We start from the raw sequence: 23,753 nt of genomic DNA, 5'->3' as shown, positions 1-23,753 counted from the left end.
CGTGGCAAAAAGACGCAATGGCACGAAATGAGAGGATTCGGAAAGTCTGCTTTTAAACTAAAACAAATAAAACTACTTTACAGTCGCACAGATAAACAAACTTTCTGAAGTACCAGCACACGGACCTGATGTGATTCACACATGCGTGATTCAAGAGCCACACGCGATGACACGCACACACGGGCGCACAATGCGCTCTTTGTTGGCGATGTGTGGTCATCCATTTAGGGGCCGAAGTCGACTGGACTCTGCATTACGCATTTCGCTGAGTCTCAACCACGTGTATCTCCCCGCGCGCGCCCGTGCCCCCTCTCCAAACTCATCTTTTCCCGTAATTTGTGATAATTGCACATAAAGAGTGTGTCACACCCCTGTGTGCGTGCACGGGTGTGGTGGTGATAACTATAGTGCAGGTGTGTTGCTCAAAGGGAAAGACAGATGCTCATTGATCCTTTAATTTTAGGCCAAACATAGCCCGAGGAGAGGAATCGCACCTGAATGTTTGTTCACCTACAAAATCAATTGTGTGTGCATTTGTTTGGACTGCTATGTTTAGGTCTGAAGTGTTTGTGTGAAATTTGTTTGTATCCTGTATAAGTGTATATGAATGTTAACCACCTTCGTGTAGCCTATGTGTGTGTGTTGTTAGGTGAGCAGCGCACTAGGGAAGCGGAGAGGCGTGAGAGACAGACAGAGGGATGAGAGGATGTGGGATTACATGAAAGGACAGAGTGGTCGTAAATTTTGCTTAGACAGACGAATAAAAACTCTCACTATCCTTCCAGTCCCTCTGGTTTTTCCTCAAGGGGTAAGAGTATACACACACTCACACATTGTAAAGATCTTTTGTAATACCAGAAAAAGTAAAAAGTCACAACATTCTGTCATACCCCATAAAATAAATAATATTAAATAAATACAACATACAGAAAATACGACATACACACACACAGAAAAACACTGTACAATGTACACACACATATTACCCTTTCCTTAATATTCACATGTGTGACCAGGTTTCTAAAACGGAGAGTTCACCCAAAAATGAAATTCTTTCATAATTTGCTCACTGTCTTTTCATTTCACACCTATATGACTTTCTGTCATGTGCGGAACACCATTTTTTAAAGAACATTGGTAAGCACACAAAATTGGCCCAAGATGACTTCCATTGCATGGACAGACATAAAACCAAAGACATTTCTCAGAATATCTTCTTTTGTGTTCCACAGGAGAGAGAAAGTAACATACGGGTTTTGAATGACATGTAGGTGTATAAATGATGACAGTTTTAATTTTTGCCTGAACTATCCCTTTAATAATTACGATATTTTATACCGACGCAAAATCCATGTCCAAAAAAATAAACCATAATGATACTTCTGTTTCCTCTTCAGTTTATCCACACAGAGTCCTAACATCAGATTTCTGCATCTATTTCTGAATGCGTAGGTGTGTGTCCGTTTGTGTTCGGGTGGAAAATGACGAGTCGATGCCAAAGTCAGTCACTGAGGCAGCAAAAGCTCTCCATTGTCTCTTCTGGTTACGCCACACTTCCTACACTTCCCCGTTCACCCTTTCACTACTGCCCGATTCCAGCCATGATTCACTTTCCTTCTGCTGAATCACGTCTTGGTCTCAATGGGTGCTCTTTTCCCTTTGTCTCTGATGTACTTCTCCTCTCCCGGCCGTCTTTTCTGTTTGGTGATTTAGTGCAAAGCGTAACCATCAAACGTTCTTAGATCTCCATCCATAAAGCATGAAGCAATCTGTTTTGCACATAACTTTGCTCTGTTCCAAAGCTAGTGAGCTGCCTCCATCGGCTGCATTTTAAGAAGTAATGCTGTCTCCCAAGATACATATTTCGGTCAAAATCAAAAGCACCATCAGCTGTATTCTTCAAGGAGAAAGCAGTCCTTCGTGAAAGATACAGGATGGTGGTCAAAGTAAAAGAGATGCTGATTGTGAATGTCTTTTCATTTTCTCAGTTTTCTGAGCCAATATTTGTGTGCGGTGTATTTGTTTGTTTATTACATCATCTCATTGTTAACTGTTTGTGAATCAGTCTGAAGTCGAATCTCCAGTGATAAAGGTTTTATCTCAGTTAGGATGCTCTCTTAAAGGGAGAGTTCACCCAAAATGATAATTCAGTCATCATTTTTTCACCCTCTTGTTATTACAAACCTGTTAGACTTTCTTGTGCAGTTTCTTTTTTAACAGCGGTATCCATTCACTGCATTGGTTTTGTGTCCATACAATAGAAGTGAAGAGGTTCAGACATTACAGACATTTTTCTAAATATCTTATTTTGTGTTCTGCAGAAAGTCATACAGGTTTGAAATGAAAGGATGTGGGTAAATAATGACAGAATTTAGTTTTTTGGCAATAGACAGCAAGGCCAACTCACTACGTTTCGAACCAGAGCCGTCATTTATTCTCAAACGCGCAGTCGCTTCTTCAGTCTGGTGAAGTCTTTGGCGGACCTCCACAGCCAGCTCTGTAGCTCTCTCAGTACCCAGAATCCCTCCACCTTACGTGAGAAATCATTCGGTGCGGGATGGGACGAGAGAATTGGGCCGGCCAATAAAGTATGAACCTCAGCCGGTCCTCCGTACTGATAGAGGAGGGATAGAGGAGACAGACCCGAATGAGATGACTGTATAGAACGTGTAGAACGATGCGGGTGAAGAGACGGTGAGGAAAAGAGTAAAGGCTCCTTTCGACTCATTTCTCCAATTCCAAACTTTAAACTTGTGTAGTTCTGGGTGTTGATGTGGACGTTTTTATTATAGTTCAATTTTGTTGATTTCTCTTCATCAAAACTTAGCAGTCGTCTCCTCTTCCGCCATCTCTCCGTACCCTCTTCCCTCCCACCCTCCTCCTTCGCAGTCCAAGTTTCTTTTCTCCTCCCTCTACGGCCCCTTTCCTGCTCTCTCCCTCTCTCTGTCCCGCTTCACATCCGCCCGGCTCCCTCCATCCCTTGCCCGAGAGGTAGCCTGAACACCTTGGTTTCGAGGCAGGTAACTCCGCAGGGGGGCGGGGCTGTTCTCAATCACTCCCTGAAATGGTGACATGGGCAGGGCGTATCCTTGAGCTGGCGTGGCATATCCTGAGGGAGGTGAGGTGTAGCCCAGGGCATTCATCAAACCAGATATTGAGCCGAGTAACCCGCTGAGGCCGGAGCAGAAGTGAAGGAGGGAACTCTGGAGGTAGGGGCACAAGGTGGAGCGCGCCAGCTCCTTCACGGCACAAAGGAGGACGCTGTACGCACGCTGATTCTGGGCCAGACGGGCACCGTTTTCCAGTCCACGCCACAAGTCCACCCGTGTGGCCGCACTGGGCACGGATAAAGCGGAGCTGTTCGGACGTGGAGGGGAAAAGCCAGGATCGCTGAAAGGTGGCCCAAGATAAGATAACTGTAGACCAGATAGTAGAAAAAACATTAGAAAGATATATGTACTTTTACAAGTTGACAAAAAAATTATAATAATAAAATGTTTTCTAAAATATAAATATAGCCATACTTTAAACTCTACCTGTTTAAATCAGGTAGAAAATCAAGAGTTGTTTATCTCCTTAACGGTTGTTCTATGACAATATAGCAATTCAATAAAAAAAAAAAATATTAGTTTTAAAATGTCAACACAGGAAAGAGAGATGTACATTTTATGCTTGATAATAATTTGGCAAGGTAGCAAATATGAGCTACAACTCATTTTAAGACAAGAGGAAATTAAATAATACAAAGGGGTCAGGGGGAAAGTGCATTTGCAAGAAAAACATTTATATACGTAAAACCTCATATTTAGAAACACCCGCACAGATCACATATATTTACACACACACATATAAACAGATGACATCTTACGTAAGTGTCTCTGATTTCTTTCAGCTGGTGGTCCAGGTATTTAGTCAGCTCGTATGTTCTTTCTATCGAGCTCCTCTCATTGGACAGACTGAGCGTGCGGTCCAGCACCTGGCCACACCCCATCGCAGCAGCCAATAGCAGCATCAAGAGAACTTGACAGACTGAAATAAAAAGCGGTAAGAGCGGGGATTTCAGTGCTGGGTTTGCAGTTTGATGCCGATGTGTTATTAATGCACAATTGAAAATGATGCTCATTGCTCTAAGCAATTCATTATGGAATACAATTTTTTTATTTTCCTATTGTCAAAATATAATTGATTTATCATAGTTTATCATCTTTTTCCTCAAAATAAATAAAACAAATCATATGGAGAAAACATAGTTAAAACTGTAATTACCAAGAGCAGGAATTAAATTAACACAGCATATGGTTTATATATTTTTAGCTGCAATCGTTTTGTGACTTTGTAAAAAAGCTTAAATTAGACTTTTTTATGAGGATGTGTTTTTTGTTTCACTGGTGATTGTACAAAGTTTGACATTATATTTACTCCCAATTTTGATTTGTAAATTCTTAAAAGAACAAAGTTATGAAGATAAGTGTATTTTGTATAATTCTATTTAAGATCATTTATATAAATGTCTTTATGATAAATTACAATATAAAAATGTAAAAATGCAATGGCCCCCCAAAAAATTTGGACATTTAACTTACACTTACAAATTTCTAAACATAAACAAATGTATTAGTTTTTATTAGAAATAACAGTGGTCTTCAGACCATTTTAATAGATTTTTTAATTTCCCACGTGTGTCAATAACCACAGACTGCTATGATCTGACGTAGCAAAATTTTGAATTCAAACTGTTTTATTAATTTGTATTAATATTTATCATATAAAATAGCATAACATAGATAAATCTTCATTGTTAGTTTTTTATACATTGTTGCCATCACAACATTGGACAAATTTGCATATTACTCTGTCAACTACCCATATATAGTTCATAACATCATGATCTACTAAGTTTGACAACCAGAGATTGAAGATCGTGCTTGCGTTATCTGTCTTTAAAATAAATGCACTTAACTCTGATAATAAATTGTTTAAAATACTGACCTTCATTTTTAAGTATCCAGATACGTTCTGGGGCCACTGTATATTTGTAAATGTAAGAGCTTACGTGTGTTAGTACGTGTGGTCCTCTGCGTCTGGATATGTGTGTTTGTAGTTCCGTTTGGATTGAGTGTATGTGCATGCCTGTACGCAAAGCAGAGCATCTGTTATATTTCTGTATTGTGAGTAAGTGTGTGTGAAGGTGCCAAACTAAGGTCGCTTTTACACCCCACGTCCTCGGACATCACACAGGGAAAATGATGGCAAATGATGAACCTTCAAACTTCTAAGAGGGTCACAGAGTACTCATATTATGTGTGTGTGTGAGCCTGAGGGAGTCCACTGCCACATCACACTCAATCTCTCTCGCCCAATGTTCTCTCTCTCTCCTGTGTCAAGCAGTCAGAGGAACATGTAAGAGATGTGTAATTACTTGTTTGAGGCATTGTGTTTTCAACAGGTGTGAAATAGGTGCACCTCCACCCCTTTCGTTTTCCTTTTTATCTCCGTTCGTCTCTTTTTCTCGAACCCCCCACTATCCTCCCGTCCATCAAGCTTTTCTCCGTCCTTTCTTCTCGCACCACTCTTCATCACGCGTTTTCCTTCCTGTCACACATTGTCTTTATCCCTCTCGCTCTTTTCCCCCGTCAGTACGAGTTGCTTTTTATCTTCTCACACACGCCTTTTTTTCCTCCCCTTCTTTTAAAGTGGTTTATCTCTTCTTTGCCCCCGGCCAAAATAACAACAGCTTATTAACCTCGATTAGCTCTGCCAGTTTTTCTTTTCAACTCGGTTGCTCTCTGTTTTTCCGCTCCTTTCTCCTCTAATTCACTCATTCTCCTTCAAGAGGGAGAAATTCTCCTGAAACAAACTCAGCGGAACATCCACAACACCTGACACACACACACACACACGCCTTAGTAACACAAACTCACACAGGCACACCTTTTCCCCGACCTGAGGTCAGAAATGTTCCAAAACACTTTCTGCATGTCAGAGAGATCTCAAATCATGATCCAACAAATCATCAGGAAACATTGTGGAATATATGCTTTCTTTGTCAGTTTTTATCGAAACAAAAATCTCACAAACCTTTTCCCCTGCTTGCATGTATTCTTGTAACCAAAACGTTCTGGGCAAGAATTGACTGCCAAAGTAGGAAAAATTGCTTTGTAAATTTCTTTGTTCTGTTGAACACAAAATGAGATATTTTGAAGAATGCAGGAAAGCAAACTGTTCTTGGGCACTTTTGAGTACTATTGTCATTTTTACCAAGAACTGTTCATCTCTTTCTTATCTTTGCATAATCTGTGGAACCTTTTTTCGGCCCAAAGAACCTTTTGTGAAACAGGATCTTCAGATGTTAAAGGTTCTTTATGGAACCAAAAGGTTCATATATGGCATCGATAAAACTTTTGAAGCACCTTTTTGTATGATTTTAATTTGAGATTATGTATTTATATAAATTTATATAGTAATAACATGCAGTGAATGGATAGTGCTATAAAATAAATATACATAGATGATTAGGCAATGGAAGAATTTGATGCGACATGGATACCGAAATCTGTGACTTTGATATCTGTATAAATCTAAGCACATGTTTTGAGATTGTTGAGATTTCCATTGAACACGTTATGTCTTTTTTCTGGAGAAAATTTTGAGAAGCAAAGTCTCTCTTGGGAAAAACAAACAAATCTCAACAAACAATGACATTATCACAAAAGGCATTTCAGAACACTAACTAAACTTTTCTAACAAAAAATCTTCCATTCAAATTCACAGCATCAGTTGCCACAAATTCACAAAAAAATGAAAAATCTGTCATTATTTACTCGACCTCTTGTTATTTCAAACCTTTTTGACCCTTATTCCACAGGACACAAAAGAAGATATTTTTAAGAATGTTCGTAACCGAACAGCACTGGCACCCATTGTATAGACAAAGCAAGTAATTAGGTGCTGGTTTACAACAAAATGTAACTGTAAATCTCTAGTGGTCTGAGCAAAAATAGTGCCGCTTACCTTCACAACCACCCATAATTTAACTTCCTGTTGGTCAGAACTGCCATTTATGTTGTTTTTATTTATAAGTGAGTTTATTAATACAGACGCAACCCAGAAATCAAAAATCACACGCGGTCACTTCCCTCTTGTTGTTTATGTGGTTGTAAGCGCAACAGTTTCTAAAAACAAAGCTCTGGCATATTTACATAACCCCTGAAACATATCCCCCACGACTTTATTGAATAACTACGGGTTTCATTAAGCAGGATTTGTGTGTGTGTGTGTGTGTGTATGTCTCTGCTTCAACCCTGCAGCTGGCAGCAATGATATGATGTCAAATCTGTATATCAGTCAGTTTCGTCTCTCTTTCCTTACACACACACACACACACACACACACACACACACGTAGCCTCTTGCCTTTCATTCTCGGTCTGATTTGTTGCCGTTGTGTTAACACTAAACAGACGAGACTCAGAGGCTCCAGTCAACAATACAGAGAATTCAAAGTTATGCTGCAATCACATAAAACTTTTTCTCTCCTATCACATCATATAAAGTTCCACTGTCCATATGATAGCCGGTCAGTTCACAAAGAAGCTAATGTTTCATATGAACGAGTGTGTGTGTTTGTGTGTACGAGAATCGAGGGTCATGTTGTGTGTCTGTGTACAGTTAAAGTAGAGATTTATGTGCAGTCTGCACTCAATCAAATGTGCATTCTTTCACAGACTAGACACACACGCACACACACACGCCAACTTTAGGTGGCACTCAGGATGAATGTAAGAATCAAAATGCATGTGCAAACATTTTCACATGCATGTGACAAACATGATGGAAGTCTGTAGATTTAAGAAACATCACACACACACACACACACACACTTTCAGTGTTTCAATCACTCAGTCACACACTTACCCTCTGTGATCTCTACAAGGGGGTATACACTTTTCAATCTCCCTGTGGATAATTCGTTTGAAACCTGAATAAATGGAAGTTCTCCTGGGAATGTTGGCCTTGTTGGACCTTTAAGACAAAGGAACGCAATAAAACCTGCATTTACAGCTCAACCTCTTTTCCTTGAACTTTCCTCACTTCTGCATCTCTGACCATTTTCCCTCACGCTTTCATTCCTTCTGTCAAAATCCTCTCAGAACAATGTAAATGTTTCTCTCTTGGGCTCCTCTACCTCTGTAATTAACTTTCTTCCTTTTTCTTCTTTTCCTTTTTTAATTATCTCTTCCCTCCCCCTGTTGCCCATTTCTCCATCTCTCTGACTCAAGTTTCTCACTAAACGTCCCCTACAATGACCCTCTCCCGTAAATAAAGGATGACTATCTGCTCATCCAATCTGGAAGATCAAACGTGGAAAGAAAGAAAGAATAAGGACAGAAAGAAAGAAGGGAATACACGGAAAAGAGAAAGGGGCTTGGTGAAGCGAGGGGCCATGTTAATTTGGGAAAATGTAAACAGCATGTGTAACTGTTCAAACCGTGACCAACTCATTTTATATCATTCCCCTGTGCTCCCTCTCTCTCTCTTCTTTTTAGAGGGAATCTGGGCTGCGTTAACCCTCTTTTCATCCCTCCATCACTCTATCTTTCTCCTTCAATCCTACACTTCCCTCTTTATCCCTTTACCTTCTCTCTCCCTCCCTCCCTCCCTCCCAAAAACCAGTTGTCTTTTCCAGACTGTCTCTTCACCTAGATTAAAATGCAAATGCATGGGGCATTGTGACATGCTGATGGTTTGGGGTTTCTTTCTTCTGAAACCATCTGAAGGAGTTTGAGTGTATGTGGCAGTTTGGTGTGTGTGTGTGTGATTGGTATGATAGATGCATGTGGTGCAACATAAACTGTAACAGAGGAAAAAAAGAAAATGTGTGCGAGTGTGTGTGTGTGTGAGCGTGACAGTCTGCTCTGCTGCTTTATTCAGGCGTAAATCGCATCATTTCGTCACACACCCTTCTTCCTTTCACAGACACGGGTCCCAGAAGACAGGTGCTATGTATGTGTGTGGGTTTGTGTGTTTAGACCCTGACTAACATGAATCATGTACTTTCTCATATCAGTGTCGGTTAACAAGACAGGGGTGAACTTGCCCCATGAACCACATGCCTAATGCACTTGAGAACAGGAATAAAGGCAAACAGTACTCCTGTGTCCAAATGTGTTTCCAGCTTTGACACTGACATTGTTGGGATTTTTTTAGTTTTTAGATGAAAAGTTGTTTTCTTGTGTAATGTTTGTGAATCCTGCACATAGAGAACAAAGTTCTCATTAGAAAATAATGCTTGATCATAAATAACGTGTAAGGAAGTTAACCTAATGTAAATAGTTGATAAGCCTTGAGGTTTAATAAAAATAATGTAAATTCAATATTCTTCAAAATATCCAATATTCCAACAATCATCTATTACACAGTTTTTTTTAACATTTAATTATTTTTTACCTTGGCGCTGACATTTTGATTATTATTATTATTGATTTAAACTATGAAAAAACATAGAAATCATTTAAATTAGTTCTAAGTGAAGGGAAAAGAACTAGGTTATATGAACTAGTTACGTTAACAAATTTCTCTTCTTTTTGTCCATTCTGGTCTTTTAAATGCGAGATTTCGCTCACATAAATCGTAATATTTAACGTATATTGATATTAAGACATTTAGACTAGAAGAGACGAGCGGCTCTATTTCTGCGAACCGACGAATCAATTTAGATCTCACAATCGCCTACAGATTATGCAGTGCTAAAAGCCGAAAACAATTAGATTTGATCAAAAAATGTAAATAAATTGATTTAAAAATGTTGGGGTACTGTATTAAATGACACGACGGATTATATTTAGGTTAATTGTAAATGAATTTAAGTTAAAATGTAAAACTGACATTGTAAATATTTAGCTATAGGCTATATATTAAAATTGATTAAAAAATTATAAGCCATCCCCTCTCTCTCTCTCTATAGAATAATAGGCCTTATAATAATAATGTGTAAACCAGTTTATCGAAATCTTCTCCGCTTTCAGAAAAAAACTCTCACTTACCTTTCGAGCGTTGCATTTTACTGGATCGAATCGTTTACTTCCGTTCTGATCAGTAGCCCAATTCTTTCTCGGGTTATGAAAATATATTTAAATTAATTGTATAAAACTCCCTTTTCCCGCTTAGTCAACTGTTCCAAAAGCTTCTTCCCAAACGTTTGATCACCGTGCGTCTGTCTGGAGCTTTGGACAAAGTATCCACAAAAATATTTGTCCAGAGAAATTAAAACTCATTAAACTCAATGATTGACAGCTGCCCAGAGTAACCCCGGCGCGCGCTCTCTCTATCTCTCTCTCTGTGATGTCCAGGTGACTGTGACGCGCTCGCTCTTTGCGGCTGTCGGTGAGACTCGCTGAATGACGGACTGACTGACGATGATATGAAGTGATTTTATACACATGCCTGAGAGAAAGTTCTGTCCCCCTCTCCTCCTTCTGCATTCCCTCTCTCTCTCTCTCCTCCTCCTCATATTCTTTCTCTTCAGTGATTCACCGTTGATTCATCTTTTCAAAAGTGAAGTAAATGAGCCCGTCACGAGACTCTTAAACCGCAAATCTAACAGGAATTTGACAGATTTTGACAAATTGGCAGGAACTCTCAACAGATTTTTCATGATTTATCTGTTTATTGACTCAGCATCAGCCTTTGGGTTATATTTAGTGATGTAATTTGGCATTGAAAAAACAATTAAGGGACAGTAGGCCTATTTATAATGGTGGATATTGTGAGTCTTTATTGTTCGTCTTATGTCTCATGCTTCTGGTATTACCAATACTGACAGTAAGATTTTTTGGATTTTTTTACAGTCCGCCCCCACATACCACTTAAAAGTACGTTTGTGTATTTTACACACATGCGTGGGTTTTTTCGGAAGTGCGTAAGTGGCATTTATGAGTAGGTAAGCACTTAATTTCAGGGTATGGCATTAAATAAAGAGATTAACACGTCGATTATTACATAATCCTAAACAGCCTACCTTTCCCTTATGATCTTGTAAGTGACTTGGTGGCATGTATTTGATTCGTGGCTCTAGCGCCCCCTGGTGTTAATTGTTAAGGCGCACCCCTTTTTGCTTTTATTACTCATGTGAAGTTAAAAGTTAACAATTACTGACTTTTCCAAACGTTTTTACTTTCCAAATGCGACGATTGTATTGTTCAAAAAATCGAAATACGTTGTCAATGAAAATAATCTCTAATCTCCAGTGTAAAACACTAAAAATAATCTGTTTTTATTATTATAGGCTTTCTTTTAAAATAGCAAATTATTCTTGAAATAAATCGTCCACACGATCAAAGACACCTCAAATGATACATTCACTTCCATTATAACATAGGCAGCAGATGTAAAACTGCGTATGGATATACTAATTTAAACACCCTGTGGCTTATTTGTTTGTTTGTATTTATAGCTTTATTTAAATGTATATATTGAAAATATTTATTTATTTATTTTCATTTTTTCCAAGGTTTACAAATTATACAAATACAAATGTAATGTAATGTAATGCAACTTTTCAAATGCTTTCATTTCGATTAAAAATCATCTAAAAATGTATGTTTTAAAAGAAATCTGTCTTTTTGATGGTGTTATAAAATAATAAACAGGAAAAATTAATTAAAAACGAAAGACGTTTTTACTGACGCGGTGTCATAGGAACGGATGACCTTTCAATACTTCTTCCGGGTGACTGTGTTCAGAACCGGAGGTTGAACGCGGGAAAAGGGAGAATAGAGATACTTGATTATTGTATCACTTATTTCTGTTGTTGAATCAAATACCTTCAATACCGGAAACCACACGTATACATATATTGAGTCGATCTTCATCCAAAGTAAGTGTTAAATACGTTTGTATCTTTCAATAGGGCGTTTTAAAGAAGCCGGCTAAGGGACAGCATCTGCTCAACATGTGCAGTAGTGTGAGAACCCAGCGGTTGTGTGACAAAATCCAGTGAGCTGCCTACCTAGACAGATCTGTCGGCATTGTCAAATGCGAATTTAATGATTAAGATGCTTGACGAAGCAACACAGTACGCTTGAGGTGCAGTCAATGCCCAACTTCATTAGCATATGAGTAAACAACTTTTAGTGTGATGGTTCTGAATAGATAAATTACTGGTAATACTGACGGTGTTGATGTTGTTCTAAACGTATTTAAAATGGTTTTCTGATCTTTTGTTCGTTTATACTTAGAGATGGGAGACACTCTGGAGTTTAACGAGATCTATCAAGAAGCAAAGGGTTCATGGGTAAGTGACACGACTCAAACATTAAAGATAATAGACTACAGGAAATTATCTTGCAAGTTTAAGTATACAGTTACACATACTGACTATAAATTACTGTAAACTGACCACTGGGTGTCGCAATCTGGCATTGTATTAATGCCGGCTAGTGAATGGTTATTGTTAAAACAAACCACTAGTACTGTACTGCATACTTTGCAGTATACACTGTGTGTCATACTATTTGGACAAAAAGGTGTAGGGCTATGTGGTGCTAATGCAATAATAAACATTCTAAACTGTCACATGACCTCATTTTGTTTCCATTTCTGTCTACAGTATGGTTCTCAGTCTCAGATCTATAAATCACAGTGCAGTGTTACTCCACAGATAGCAAATGTGATTTGTCATCTGGAAATTCCACCCATACAAAACATTTGCGTATTATGCATGTATACTTCTATACTTTGTTTTTCAAGCACTGCAAGAACATTTGTCACACTTACTCAGAAACCTGTATTGACTATGCATTGTAATTGTATCAGAATGTGTATATTGTAGATAAATGTATTATTCCTTTGAGATGGAAAACACAAGAGAAAGTTATCTATACTTAAAGTGCATTGAAGACTAAAGGCAACAAACATTCTGTTGTTTTCCCCTCCAGAATGATGGCAGACTAAGGTTCGGAAAGCAGTCTGTGGTCTATAAAAGCAATAAGACGGGGAAGGTGGACAGTATTCAAGCCAATGAACTCTCTGTTGGCCAGTGGCGTCGGGTCTGTCTGGGTCATGGGATTAAACTGACCACCAGCTCCGGACACGTCTACAAATATGATGGCTTTAAAGACACAGTGAGTTTGTTGGTCAAATGTAGTTGGCTGCATATTTATAACCTATTAGTGATATATTTCGGCTTCAAATATGATTTTAAAAGGGAAAAATAACTTTTCTCGAATGGTGATGTTTGTGGTGCAAAAACGAAGTTCCGTAGCTTTAAATGATTTCATCGAATAGGACATTATTTAGCCCGAAGATCAGTCCTGTGTGTCTGTGCACGTTTGTGTATGTGTAATTCAAGATGTTACAAGAAATGCTTTTCTCCTGGGGTTAATCAATGGCCTGCATTAATGGATTTGCGCTGCGTGCGTGTTTGCATGAAGTCATAATGCGCAGTGTTTATTATTAGGCAGCGTACCATAACTCCGGAAATATCTGTTAAATGTAACATAGACAAAGTTGACGTGTGTGTTTGTGCATTCTCTTTATATTTAGATCTGTTATTTAGCAGTTAACTTTAAAGTAATTTTTGTAATTGTTTTATCTGTGCTTTAGAGGAAAAGGAAATGTTTTGATGATCAGGGCAGTCTGTGTGTGTGGTGCTGGTTTGTGTAATCTTAAAGTCATCGTGAAGGATTCGGTAACCCAGTGCCAAACTCATTAGCGCACAGATGGACATCATACACACACACACACACACACACACACACACACCTGGTGGAGTGACATGTGGAAGTGATTGTGGACTGGTGGATAAATAAACAGACTGATTGAACGTGCTCCGCATCAGCCTCCGGCCGGATTACGCTCACCTCCGCCTTCCCAGAGGGCCGAGCAACGCAGCCAACTCTCTTTATTAATGACCCTGGTGCTGGATCAGAGGGAGAGATTCATGGAAAGTAATTTTGTTTATCTCTTCTTTCTTCTCCCTCTTTCTCTCGACATCGCCTCCCTCGCTTTGCTGTTCCACAGGATTTTGAGAAGCTTTCTGCATTTTTTAAAACGAACTACAAGCTCGAGTTGACAGAGAAGGATATGTGTGTGAAAGGCTGGAATTGGGGCACGGCCAAATTTGCAGGTAAACACTTTTGGTGATGCACAAATTTGCTGTTATATTGCAAATTCTTCTGCACAGATCCCTTACCCTACTGTGAATATAAGACTTAATATAACTTTAATCTTTTACTGATTAATCGCGATTAATCGATTTGAAAAAAAAAATATTTCTGTAAATGTATACACAATTTTATTGGGTATGTGTGTGCATTTATATATACATATAAATATGCACACACATTTATTATTTATTCAAACATTTACTTTGGAATCGATTAATCATGATATATCGATTTGACAGCACAAATTTTCTAGGCCAAATCAGACAAAACAAATAAAAAGATAACATTAGCTGAAACTGCTTGATCACCAATATACGGGGCTGTATGTAGTTTAGGCACCAGTGCTACAGAGGTTTAAAGTTTTGAAGCACAGGCCAAACAGTTGAAGCAAAATTATAAAACAGCTGTCATCATCTTTTAAGTCCCTGTGACTGGAAGTTACAATCTTATTTATTTCCGTGTTCTTACATTTCCGAGTGAAACTGAATCTCTAATGAGAAAGATGATTGGATGTATAAAAACAGCCGTTGCATTTTGAAATGGAACTGGCAGCAGACTGACAGTTGAAGGGAGGAGTTGACGGATGCTCCGCCCAAAGCGTCTAACATACATTAAGTAACTATTACTATATATTTACTAAATTCTTCAACATTTCATGAAAAAATAGGCAGTGCCATTTTTTATTTCACTGGGACTTTGAAAAAACATGCGCAAAAAATGTCATTATTACAAACTAAAATCAATACAATAACGTATTAACACAAACCCTTTTTTGCTTTAAACTCTATAAACAATACAATGTTTACTCTTTCATACAGTATATAATATATTAATATGGTCTTGACATGCACCTTTTCTGTTGGTTCAAATTAATTTCAGAGTACAAATTTGATCTAGTGTATTCAAAGTTTAGCAGTTGTCAATGTAAAAAAATCCAAAATGAGATGAGTCTGTTTTAAAGAATTAAAAAATCATGTTTTTTATGATGTTATCATGTTTTCTTGTGTTGGTTAGCTTTATTTTTTGGTAATTATGGCTAAAATCAAAACAAACCAACAGCAGTTGACATCAATCTCATTTTGGAACCAAACTCTTTATTTGAACATATTTACACACATTTATATTTGTGGACAAATATAAACACATTTAATACTATTCCGCGGAATTCTGAAAATTTTAACATTTCATAATTAACATGAAAAGTATGGCCTTGCTTTTGAGGAAGAACAACTTGAAAAACTTTATGTGAGCAAAACCTATGAGAGGGAAGATGTACACACAACATGATTACTAAAAGTATGGCATTTAAAAATGTAAATTCATGTTATTTGGCTCTTAAAACACTTATTTGGCGCTTGTGTTGTTTCTCTCTAAGAGCCAATGGATCCTTAATTGAATGTTTTGGCATTCAATTAAGCTTTCGTGATTTCTTACATGTTATCCAACATCGCGCAGATCATAGGGCGCTAGAAAAATGGACTCCATGTAGGCGTTTTAAAACTTTGGTATACTATTAGTTAACCTCACAGTCACGCAAGCACAATAATAAACACACATCACACAATTAGTTGCCCTGTCTAATACACCAGCCAAACTGTATTGCACGCTTGCTACACTATGAAATTTATTCTTCACACAGACCGATTTTTTTGTAACATGTGCGACTCATGTTCCACTGTACAGCCCTGCCAATATACCATGCGTACTATTAGTAAGTCTATTTGTGTACCCAGGGCCGCTGTTATCGTTCGACGTGAACGACAGTCCCGCGTTTGAGGTCCCACTGAACAGCGTTTCCCAGTGTGCAACTGGAAAGAACGAAGTGACATTGGAGTTCCATCAGAACGATGATGCGGAGGTGTCGCTCATGGAGGTCCGCTTCTATGTCCCACCCAACACTGGAGATGATGGATCAGACCCTGTGGAGGTATGATTAAGTAAGCACTTCTGTGTGCATGCGCATGAACCTCTGTTGATACTGTCTTTCTGTCTCACAGGCATTCGCTCAGAATATTCTGTCGAAGGCAGACGTTATCCAAGCCACTGGAGATGCTGTGTGTATATTCAAAGAGCTTCAGTGCCTTACACCGAGAGGAAGGTAAACGCACACATTCCAACACAGATCGTTACACTTAAAGGGATCATATGGCGCGAATACATGTTTTTCTGTGTCTTTGGTGTGTTATAAGTTGCCCGCTAATGTTTTGGACATGTAAAATTGCAAAAATGAAAGTGTCGGAACACAAAATGCATTCTATCTAAAAGCGAATGCTCTCCCAGACCTGCCTGAAATCCATAGTGTAACCACACCCCCACAAATCTACATCAGTTCGTGGTGTGATTTGATTAAGACCACCCAAATACATACACAAGTAAGGTGGGCATTCCTGTCAGTACAATTGCTTTGGAACCGGATGTTCCAAATATGATAAGAAGCGGTACATTTCCGTCACACGCTTACAGTATTCGACCAGTCACTACGCACTGGTTAACTGGCCAATCATAGCGCACCTCGGTTTTCAGAGCGATGAGCTTTGTAAAAAATCTGCCCGTTTCAGAGAGGTTGAAACTGTTGAAATACAGCGTTTTTCGTGTATACAGATTGCATTACATCTAAAACAAACGATAATATTCATTGTAGCCATGTAATATGACCCCTTTAATGGAATTCAGTGATGTAGACTAGTCAGTTGCTAACTAGTGTGGACACAGATCATTTAGTCGCCTTTTGTGTGGATTTTGAGTCTGCTAAATTTAGTTGAAAATGAATATTTTCTTTATAAAAGCGTAACGATTTTAATATTCTGTAAATGATGCTTGACTTCTACTTTAGTTTTGTATCATTTGGCTTGACTTAGTGTTTTTCCCTCAGGTATGATATCCGTATCTACCCCTCTTTCCTCCACCTGCACGGTAAGACGTTTGACTATAAGATCCCCTACACAACTGTACTGCGTCTCTTCCTGCTGCCACACAAGGACCAGAGGCAGATGTTCTTTGTGGTGAGTTGATTGTTCATACGTTCATTAAACACAATCATGCTTAATGTCAATTCATTCTATAGATGTAGGAAATATAGATAATTATACACTGCAATTTTTGGAGACATGTAGGATGAATTAAAGACGACTGATTATTCCTAAAGATCATCCCTTAATTTTTTTATTGCATGTTGTTGTGTTGCTGCCCTCTGCTGGTTCAAAGCAGAATTTATGTTAAAGTATGCTTTTTCTACTTGGGCTCAACAGAACAGGCCAGATTTTGTTATGTATCTTTTATATAAAAATGAAATCAAAGCTGACATTTTTTATCAAGTTTTGATTGTTTTTCTTTTTCAGATCAGTCTAGACCCACCCATTAAACAGGGTCAGACGCGCTATCACTTCCTCATTCTCCTTTTCACCAAAGATGAAGATATCAGCCTGACTCTTAACATGAGCGAGTGAGTATACTTTCGGCCATCTGACAACATGGAAGCGGGTCTTCCGTAAGATGTTAAAGCGATATTTCAGTGGCAAAACAAAATTTCCCCATGTTTCACTAACCCTCAAAGCATTCTGACTGAATATGACTTTCGTCTTGAAGAATAATGCAGTCAGAGTTATAATACCATGTATTATTTTTCTTCCAAGCGGTAGAATGGGAGTGAATGGGGGACAATTTTATTAAGCTCCAAAACGTGCATCCATCGATCAAAGAACTGCTCGACACAGCTCCGTGGTCTTAACATCAGTCTTCTGAAGCGAATCGATGCATTTGTTTGTCAGCTATCCCTCGACTGAGGCTTGTTTTTATGGCAAATGAGCTCCAGCACATAGGAGACATATCTCATTAGATCAAAACAAAAAATGCAGAGTTCCGCCACCGGAACTTACGACACATCTGCATCATTTGCCAGACAAACATGCCTCAGGTTCACGTGCAGCCGAGGGATAACAGAAGCTAGACATTAACGTTAATGGCACTCTCCATATGGATATTTATCTTAAACAAATGCACCGATTCGTTTCAAATTCTCAGTCAGCTTTGCTAAATCTCTCTCTCTCTCTCTCTCTCTCTTTAGGGATGAGGTGGAGAAGCGGTATGAAGGGAAGCTCAGTAAGAACATGAACGGTCCTCTTTACGAGATTGTCAGTCGGGTCATGAAGGCTTTAGTCAACCGAAAGATCACAGTGCCTGGAAACTTTCAAGGGTAAAACACACAACTATACTCCTAGTCTAGATTTTCTTTTGAAATACCACCTAGGGTTTTTATTCTTCGAATGTGAGGTCTTTAGAGTTATAGTAATATGTAAGTGTTTCTCTCTGTGTCTGCAGTCATTCAGGATCTCAGTGTATAACGTGTGCGTATAAAGCGAGCTCAGGGCTGCTGTATCCACTGGAGAGAGGCTTCATCTATGTGCACAAGCCCCCGGTTCACCTGCGCTTTGAGGAGATCTCCTGTGTCAACTTTGCTAGAGGGACCACCACCACCCGCTCCTTTGACTTTGAAATAGAGACCAAGCAGAAAAACCAGTACACCTTCAGCAACATTGAGAGGTAAAGTATAATACCCATAATCCCTCGTAATGGCCTACACATGCTATAGACCGTTTTCTTCTGATAGCATTTGCTCGAGAATGCACAACAACAGTGTCTGTAAATCATAAAGAATTTAATATGTGTGTCATGTTAGGATTTTGGGCAAATGAGATTTATGTGTACTTTATAATAACTTTCTTCTGAACCTTAATAGTAGTCTGTTGTGCTTTATATAATGTTAAGCTAATTTGAATGGTTAGAAATGCAATTCTTTTTTTTGAGTATTGTGTTTAAGGATACAGTGGACTGACTGACTTGTGTTATACAGGGAAGAATATGGGAAACTCTTTGACTTTGTCAATGCAAAGAAACTGAACATCAAGAACAGAGGAGTTAAAGAGGTAACAACCTAAATTTAGGACTACTTTTTTAGTTTTCAGATTATTTTATTTATTCATTCCCAAGATTTAAATGAGTACAATGAAAATTGTATGGTATGGCCTTTTATATGAACTATTGCGAGCATAATATACACTTATATCAATTAACTGTACCTAGTAATAAACCAGATATTTTAACTAAAACACTTTAAAGCAGTATAAATGTCATTTGTGGTCATCAATGACCCTATATAGCCAGTCGAATCAGTGTTTTGAAGAGGTAAATTGAAATATACTGTTCAGAAGTGCTGATTTGCACATTTTAATGAATTATTTAACTTTCCTTTGTGTTGGGCTTTGGTACTGCTCATCTCTGCGGATGAGTCTGATGGTTTGAGCTATATGTGGTATATGTATGGGTTGTGTGTCATCACATCCATTTGGATCTCTCATTGACATGTACTGTACGTGGCAGTTAGGAGAAGGAGTGTGTCCTACACGGCGTATTTATTAAAAGTCATTTTAACATGTATTTACAAATATAAATGAAGTAAAACTGACATTTGGCAGGAACGTGAACCACGGTTTACCGCTTACCGTTATGAATCGGTAAGGAGACAAAACTGAACATAGATTTATTATGTACTTGTTTATTAACTGATTTCAGCTTATTTTTACCCAGATAGTTATGAAGCTGAGACAGTATTATAGCGTTTGTGTGGTATAAATTTAATCTACTGAAAATATCTGCAATTTAATAGCCAAATAGTGCATCTTAAAAAATTATATATCGTAGTTATTAGAGATATCACATAGCCTTAATGCACAACTAATTGGTTTTTGATCCCTTGAACAATGTGTTCCGACTGAGAAGTGTTGATGATTTCTTCTGCATATTCTCTAAATCTAATACACAGTTAAGAGCTTTCTCCGTGCACAATGTATGTACGCGATCCGAGTCTGGTTTTAACTAAATAAACAATCCATTTCATTGATGGATGGGCCCTCGTGGGAATAAGCAGGAAGGGCTTTTGAACCTCTAATTCTGTGATCAGTGCACGCAAGTGTTTATACTAAAGTGCCCGTGGTGGCGACACATTTCAATGCATCAACTTCCTCTAGGCCACAGCGACCCGCAGTCATGCCTTAGACTTGCCATTATTTATCAAACTGTTTGTTTGCAGGGTATGAAAGGCGCTGAAGGGTACAGCGATTCTGATGAAGACACGCATGACGCCTACCTGGAGAGAATGAAACAAGAGGGCAAGATCAGAGAGGAGGCGGACGGAAGCGACGAATCAGAGGGCGACAGCGGTAACTGATGCACTGGAACAAGAAGCTAAATCGCCATGTTTGAGGCTTGTACAGTGGTCGCAGCAGATTCCTAATGTCTTATTTGTTTCTGTAGATGAGTCTTTTAACCCCGGAGAGGAGGGTGATGAAGTTGCAGAAGAGTAAGTGAGACTGAAGCTATTTTAGCACATATTAACACGATTTTGGAGGCTCAAATTTTTTTTTCATAATGTTAAACTTGCAAAAGAAATTTTACTCCATTCTGTCTAATAATAATAATGATATTTCTGTGCAGGTATGACAGTAACGCCTCAGAGAGCGAAAGTGAAGGAGAAGATGGAGAAAGTGAGGATGAAGGCAAGAAGAAGAAAGTAGAAAAGAAGCCCAAGAAAGTGGTTAAGGAAAAGAAAGAGAGAAAACCACGGAAAGAGGTCCGCAACAAATCACAGACATCTGGAATCCAACTAATATTGCATATACTCCAAACCAAATTTATCAGGGCGAATCAAAGTCCCCAGAAATGCTCACAATGATCTTCCATGCTTCATCATTTAAGTTAATAGGCTTGATGGGACTGCACGCTGATGTAACAAAACAGGAAGTTCTTACTCCGATGACAGTCTGGGTGGCTCTGTAGGACAAATGTGGCATTTAATCCCAACAGTAGACTTTTTATTAAAGCTTTATTCCTCTGTCTGTGTACAACAGAAGAAAGTGAAGGACCCTGGTGCTCCTAAGAGGCCGATGAGCGGGTACATGCTGTGGCTCAACGGCAACCGAGAGCGAATCAAGAGTGAGAATCCTGGGATCTCGGTGACTGAAATCTCAAAGAAGGCTGGAGAGATGTGGAAACTACTGGGGAAAGAACGGAAAGAGGTCAGTGACACACACACTCACACCTGGAACCTGAACGTATTGACATTACTTAAAGAACAAAGATCCAGGAAATCGAACTCTGGACCATAACTTCAACATTAACTGATTTTCACGACTTTGGTAAAAACACATCTAAATAACACTGTCATTGTTTTGCTCAGTGGCAACATTAATATTTTATGCACAGAGATCTTTCTTGCAATGCGAGTTTGATGTACCACTGAATACATTTATTAGCCAAATGATGCCACTTATTTTTTATTTTTCTGTGGTTTGTATTATTGATTCTCAGATGATTTCGAAATGAATTCATAATGCTAAAGTGATACGCAGAGTGAAATGACTTCTAAGAAAAACTGCATTTTCTGTGTCGGATCTGTCTCACAGGAGTGGGCGAAGAAAGCAGAAGAGGCCAAAAGACAATATGAAAAAGCTATGAAAGAATATAAAGCGACTGGAGGTGGTGCGTCTGCTGATATCAAGTGAGCAAATACTCCGACACTGTCCAGATCTCATTCTTAAGCTCTTTAGATCTCTCTCCGTAACATCTCTCCAAAGCATTACAAATTTCCCCAACACATTCTAGATCTCAATACAGATCTTTCTCTTGCAAATTCCAGATCTCAAAAACTCTCTAGATCTCTGTCCAACACATTTTACATCTCAATCTAGATCTCTCACCAGCACATTCTAGATCTCATAACTAATCCTTTCCATCAAATTCCGGATCTCACAACAGATATCTTTCCAGCACATTATAAGTCTCAAACCAGATCGTACTCCAGGCTGTCCCTCTAGATCCCACTCAAAGACACTTCATATCTCATTCTAGATCTCTGTCAATCACACTCTAGAAGTCTCTCCAACGCATTACACAATCTTCTAGCACTTTTTGCTTTGCATCGTTCCAGAACACTTTTCAGAAAACTATTTTCCAATTTAAAAAAAACACTTGTATGCTTTATCCAGTAACAATATTTCATGAGGTAATTATTGCTATTGTTAGAGTAAAACTTGCTCACATGATCTTGATTCTGTTTTGTGGTCTTTTGAGTTGGTTCTTGTCAGTAATCTGCTTGAGCCTTTTTACCACAATATAGTTACATTAATCGGTGTGAAATTGCTTTAAAAAGTGTTTATAAATATAATTAGAAGGTGATTTTTTTTTTGTTTACGTTGACATGAATTCTGAATGCACAGATTTTATGCTGACACAGTCGACACTTGTGTTTCTAGAGAAAAGAAAAAGAAAGGAGGCAAGGTGGATGCTAAGAAGAGTGGAGGAGAAAAGGAGCGAAAGAGGGAAAGTGTGAACGAAAGCTTTAAGAGCAAAGAGTTCATCTCCAGTGAGGAGAGCTCATCGGAATCTGACAACCGCAAAGGCGGCAAAGGCGGTAAAGGCAGCAAGCGCAAGGTGTGTGATGGACGTGTTTGTTTTTATTGGAGGTTTTAATTCAACAGTGCAGCCACGGCTTCTTAAAGCTATTTTATGTTTTCAGAAGATTTAAATGGTTAGGATCAAGGGTTAGTAAATAATGACTGTCTTTATCTTTCTTAGGCTTCTAATGATGATGATGAGGAGGAAGAGGAAATCCTCTCCACGCCACCCAGCTCTGGAGACGAGTCGGGGTCTGACTAATGTTACACAAAGACATTTCCACATCAGCTCAGGTTACACAAACAAATACGTGATGGTTATTTGGACCAAGACTTTCTACTTTCGGTCTGTGTGCATTCGAAGCACATTTTTACACCTGTTTTTTCATCCGGACTAAGAACATTAAGACGACGGGTCATTTTTTTTTTTTTTTCTCTACAGAGAGCATCTTCTGTAAAGCTCTCAGAGTTTTGTTTCCACGTTTGTTAGACAGACATTTATTCAGGGAAGTGTGGTTAGGACTGCCTGTGTAGAGGCTTTTTACAGGCTTTTGTTTGCCATTTTCATTCTAGACAAACTGCACTTCAGAAAATGTCATGCTTTGATAAAGTTTTGTACTTTAAGCTATCAAAAGTTATTCAGGAATTGTAATAAAATTGAGCAATTCAGCACCTTCTCATGTGTGGTCAGTAATCATCAATTTATAGTTCAGCACTCCAAATAAACGCTAGGAACTTGGCTTACTACAAAGCACACTAGACTTGATTTGAAATGCATCAATTTAGGTTCAAATGTACTCATGTCATTGCAAACCTGTATGACTTTCTTCTGCAGAACACAAACCGTTGGTTACCAAACAGCGCCGGCACCCATTCACTTATTTTGTATGGACACAAAACCAATTCAAGTATAGGGAGGCCTTTAATGCAAAACAATTACAGAAATGTATGGGGCAAGGTGTGCCTAAGGGAAGTTTTTGTTAAGCAACTAGAATATTATGAGAGGTTCTGGGATGTTTACAATGAATCAGTGATCGATTGAATGATCTGTGGAAAAATTGTAGTTAACCTATTACAGATGATATGAAAATCTACCTCAAGAATTGTCTTTGATCTATTGTCATTGCAAGAAGGTCAACTGA

General features: G+C 38.5%; 2 protein-coding genes across 4 annotated transcripts; one reads left to right on the top strand and one right to left on the bottom strand.

Annotated features, from left to right (window-relative positions):
• Positions 1–2,905: 2,905 nt before the first annotated feature.
• clcf1 (cardiotrophin-like cytokine factor 1) lies at positions 2,906–10,387 on the bottom strand. Of its 2 annotated transcripts, XM_056770196.1 has the most exons (3): positions 10,043–10,387; positions 3,869–4,029; positions 2,906–3,416 (listed from the first exon to the last, which is right to left on the bottom strand). In XM_056770196.1, exons 1-3 carry the CDS (start codon positions 10,056–10,058, stop codon positions 2,913–2,915), a joined length of 681 nt encoding a protein of 226 aa, XP_056626174.1. In that variant the 5' UTR covers positions 10,059–10,387; the 3' UTR covers positions 2,906–2,912. The 2 variants fall into 2 exon arrangements, with proteins under 2 accessions (XP_056626174.1, XP_056626173.1); XM_056770195.1 differs by lacking the exon at positions 10,043–10,387 and having other exon boundaries at positions 3,869–4,159.
• A 1,348-nt stretch (positions 10,388–11,735) lies between these two features.
• Positions 11,736–23,280, top strand: ssrp1a (structure specific recognition protein 1a). 2 transcript variants are annotated; one of them, XM_056770193.1, is made up of 18 exons: positions 11,736–11,874; positions 12,236–12,291; positions 12,935–13,120; positions 14,019–14,124; positions 15,898–16,091; positions 16,162–16,262; positions 17,037–17,166; positions 17,503–17,606; positions 18,228–18,356; positions 18,482–18,703; positions 19,014–19,086; positions 20,250–20,379; positions 20,474–20,519; positions 20,654–20,789; positions 21,067–21,234; positions 21,622–21,716; positions 22,471–22,648; positions 22,793–23,280. In XM_056770193.1, the coding sequence occupies exons 2-18, from the start codon at positions 12,238–12,240 to the stop codon at positions 22,871–22,873; spliced, it is 2,133 nt and encodes a 710-aa protein (XP_056626171.1). In that variant the 5' UTR covers positions 11,736–11,874; positions 12,236–12,237; the 3' UTR covers positions 22,874–23,280. The 2 variants fall into 2 exon arrangements, with proteins under 2 accessions (XP_056626171.1, XP_056626172.1); XM_056770194.1 differs by lacking the exon at positions 11,736–11,874 and adding an exon at positions 11,928–12,083.
• The last annotated feature ends 473 nt before the right edge of the window (positions 23,281–23,753 follow it).

The sequence above is a fragment of the Triplophysa dalaica genome, chromosome 16, assembly GCF_015846415.1.
Source record: "Triplophysa dalaica isolate WHDGS20190420 chromosome 16, ASM1584641v1, whole genome shotgun sequence".
Taxonomy (NCBI): Eukaryota; Metazoa; Chordata; class Actinopteri; order Cypriniformes; family Nemacheilidae; genus Triplophysa; species Triplophysa dalaica.
The sequence above is the reverse complement of the archived record's forward strand: the minus strand, read 5'-3'. Positions and strand labels throughout refer to the sequence as shown.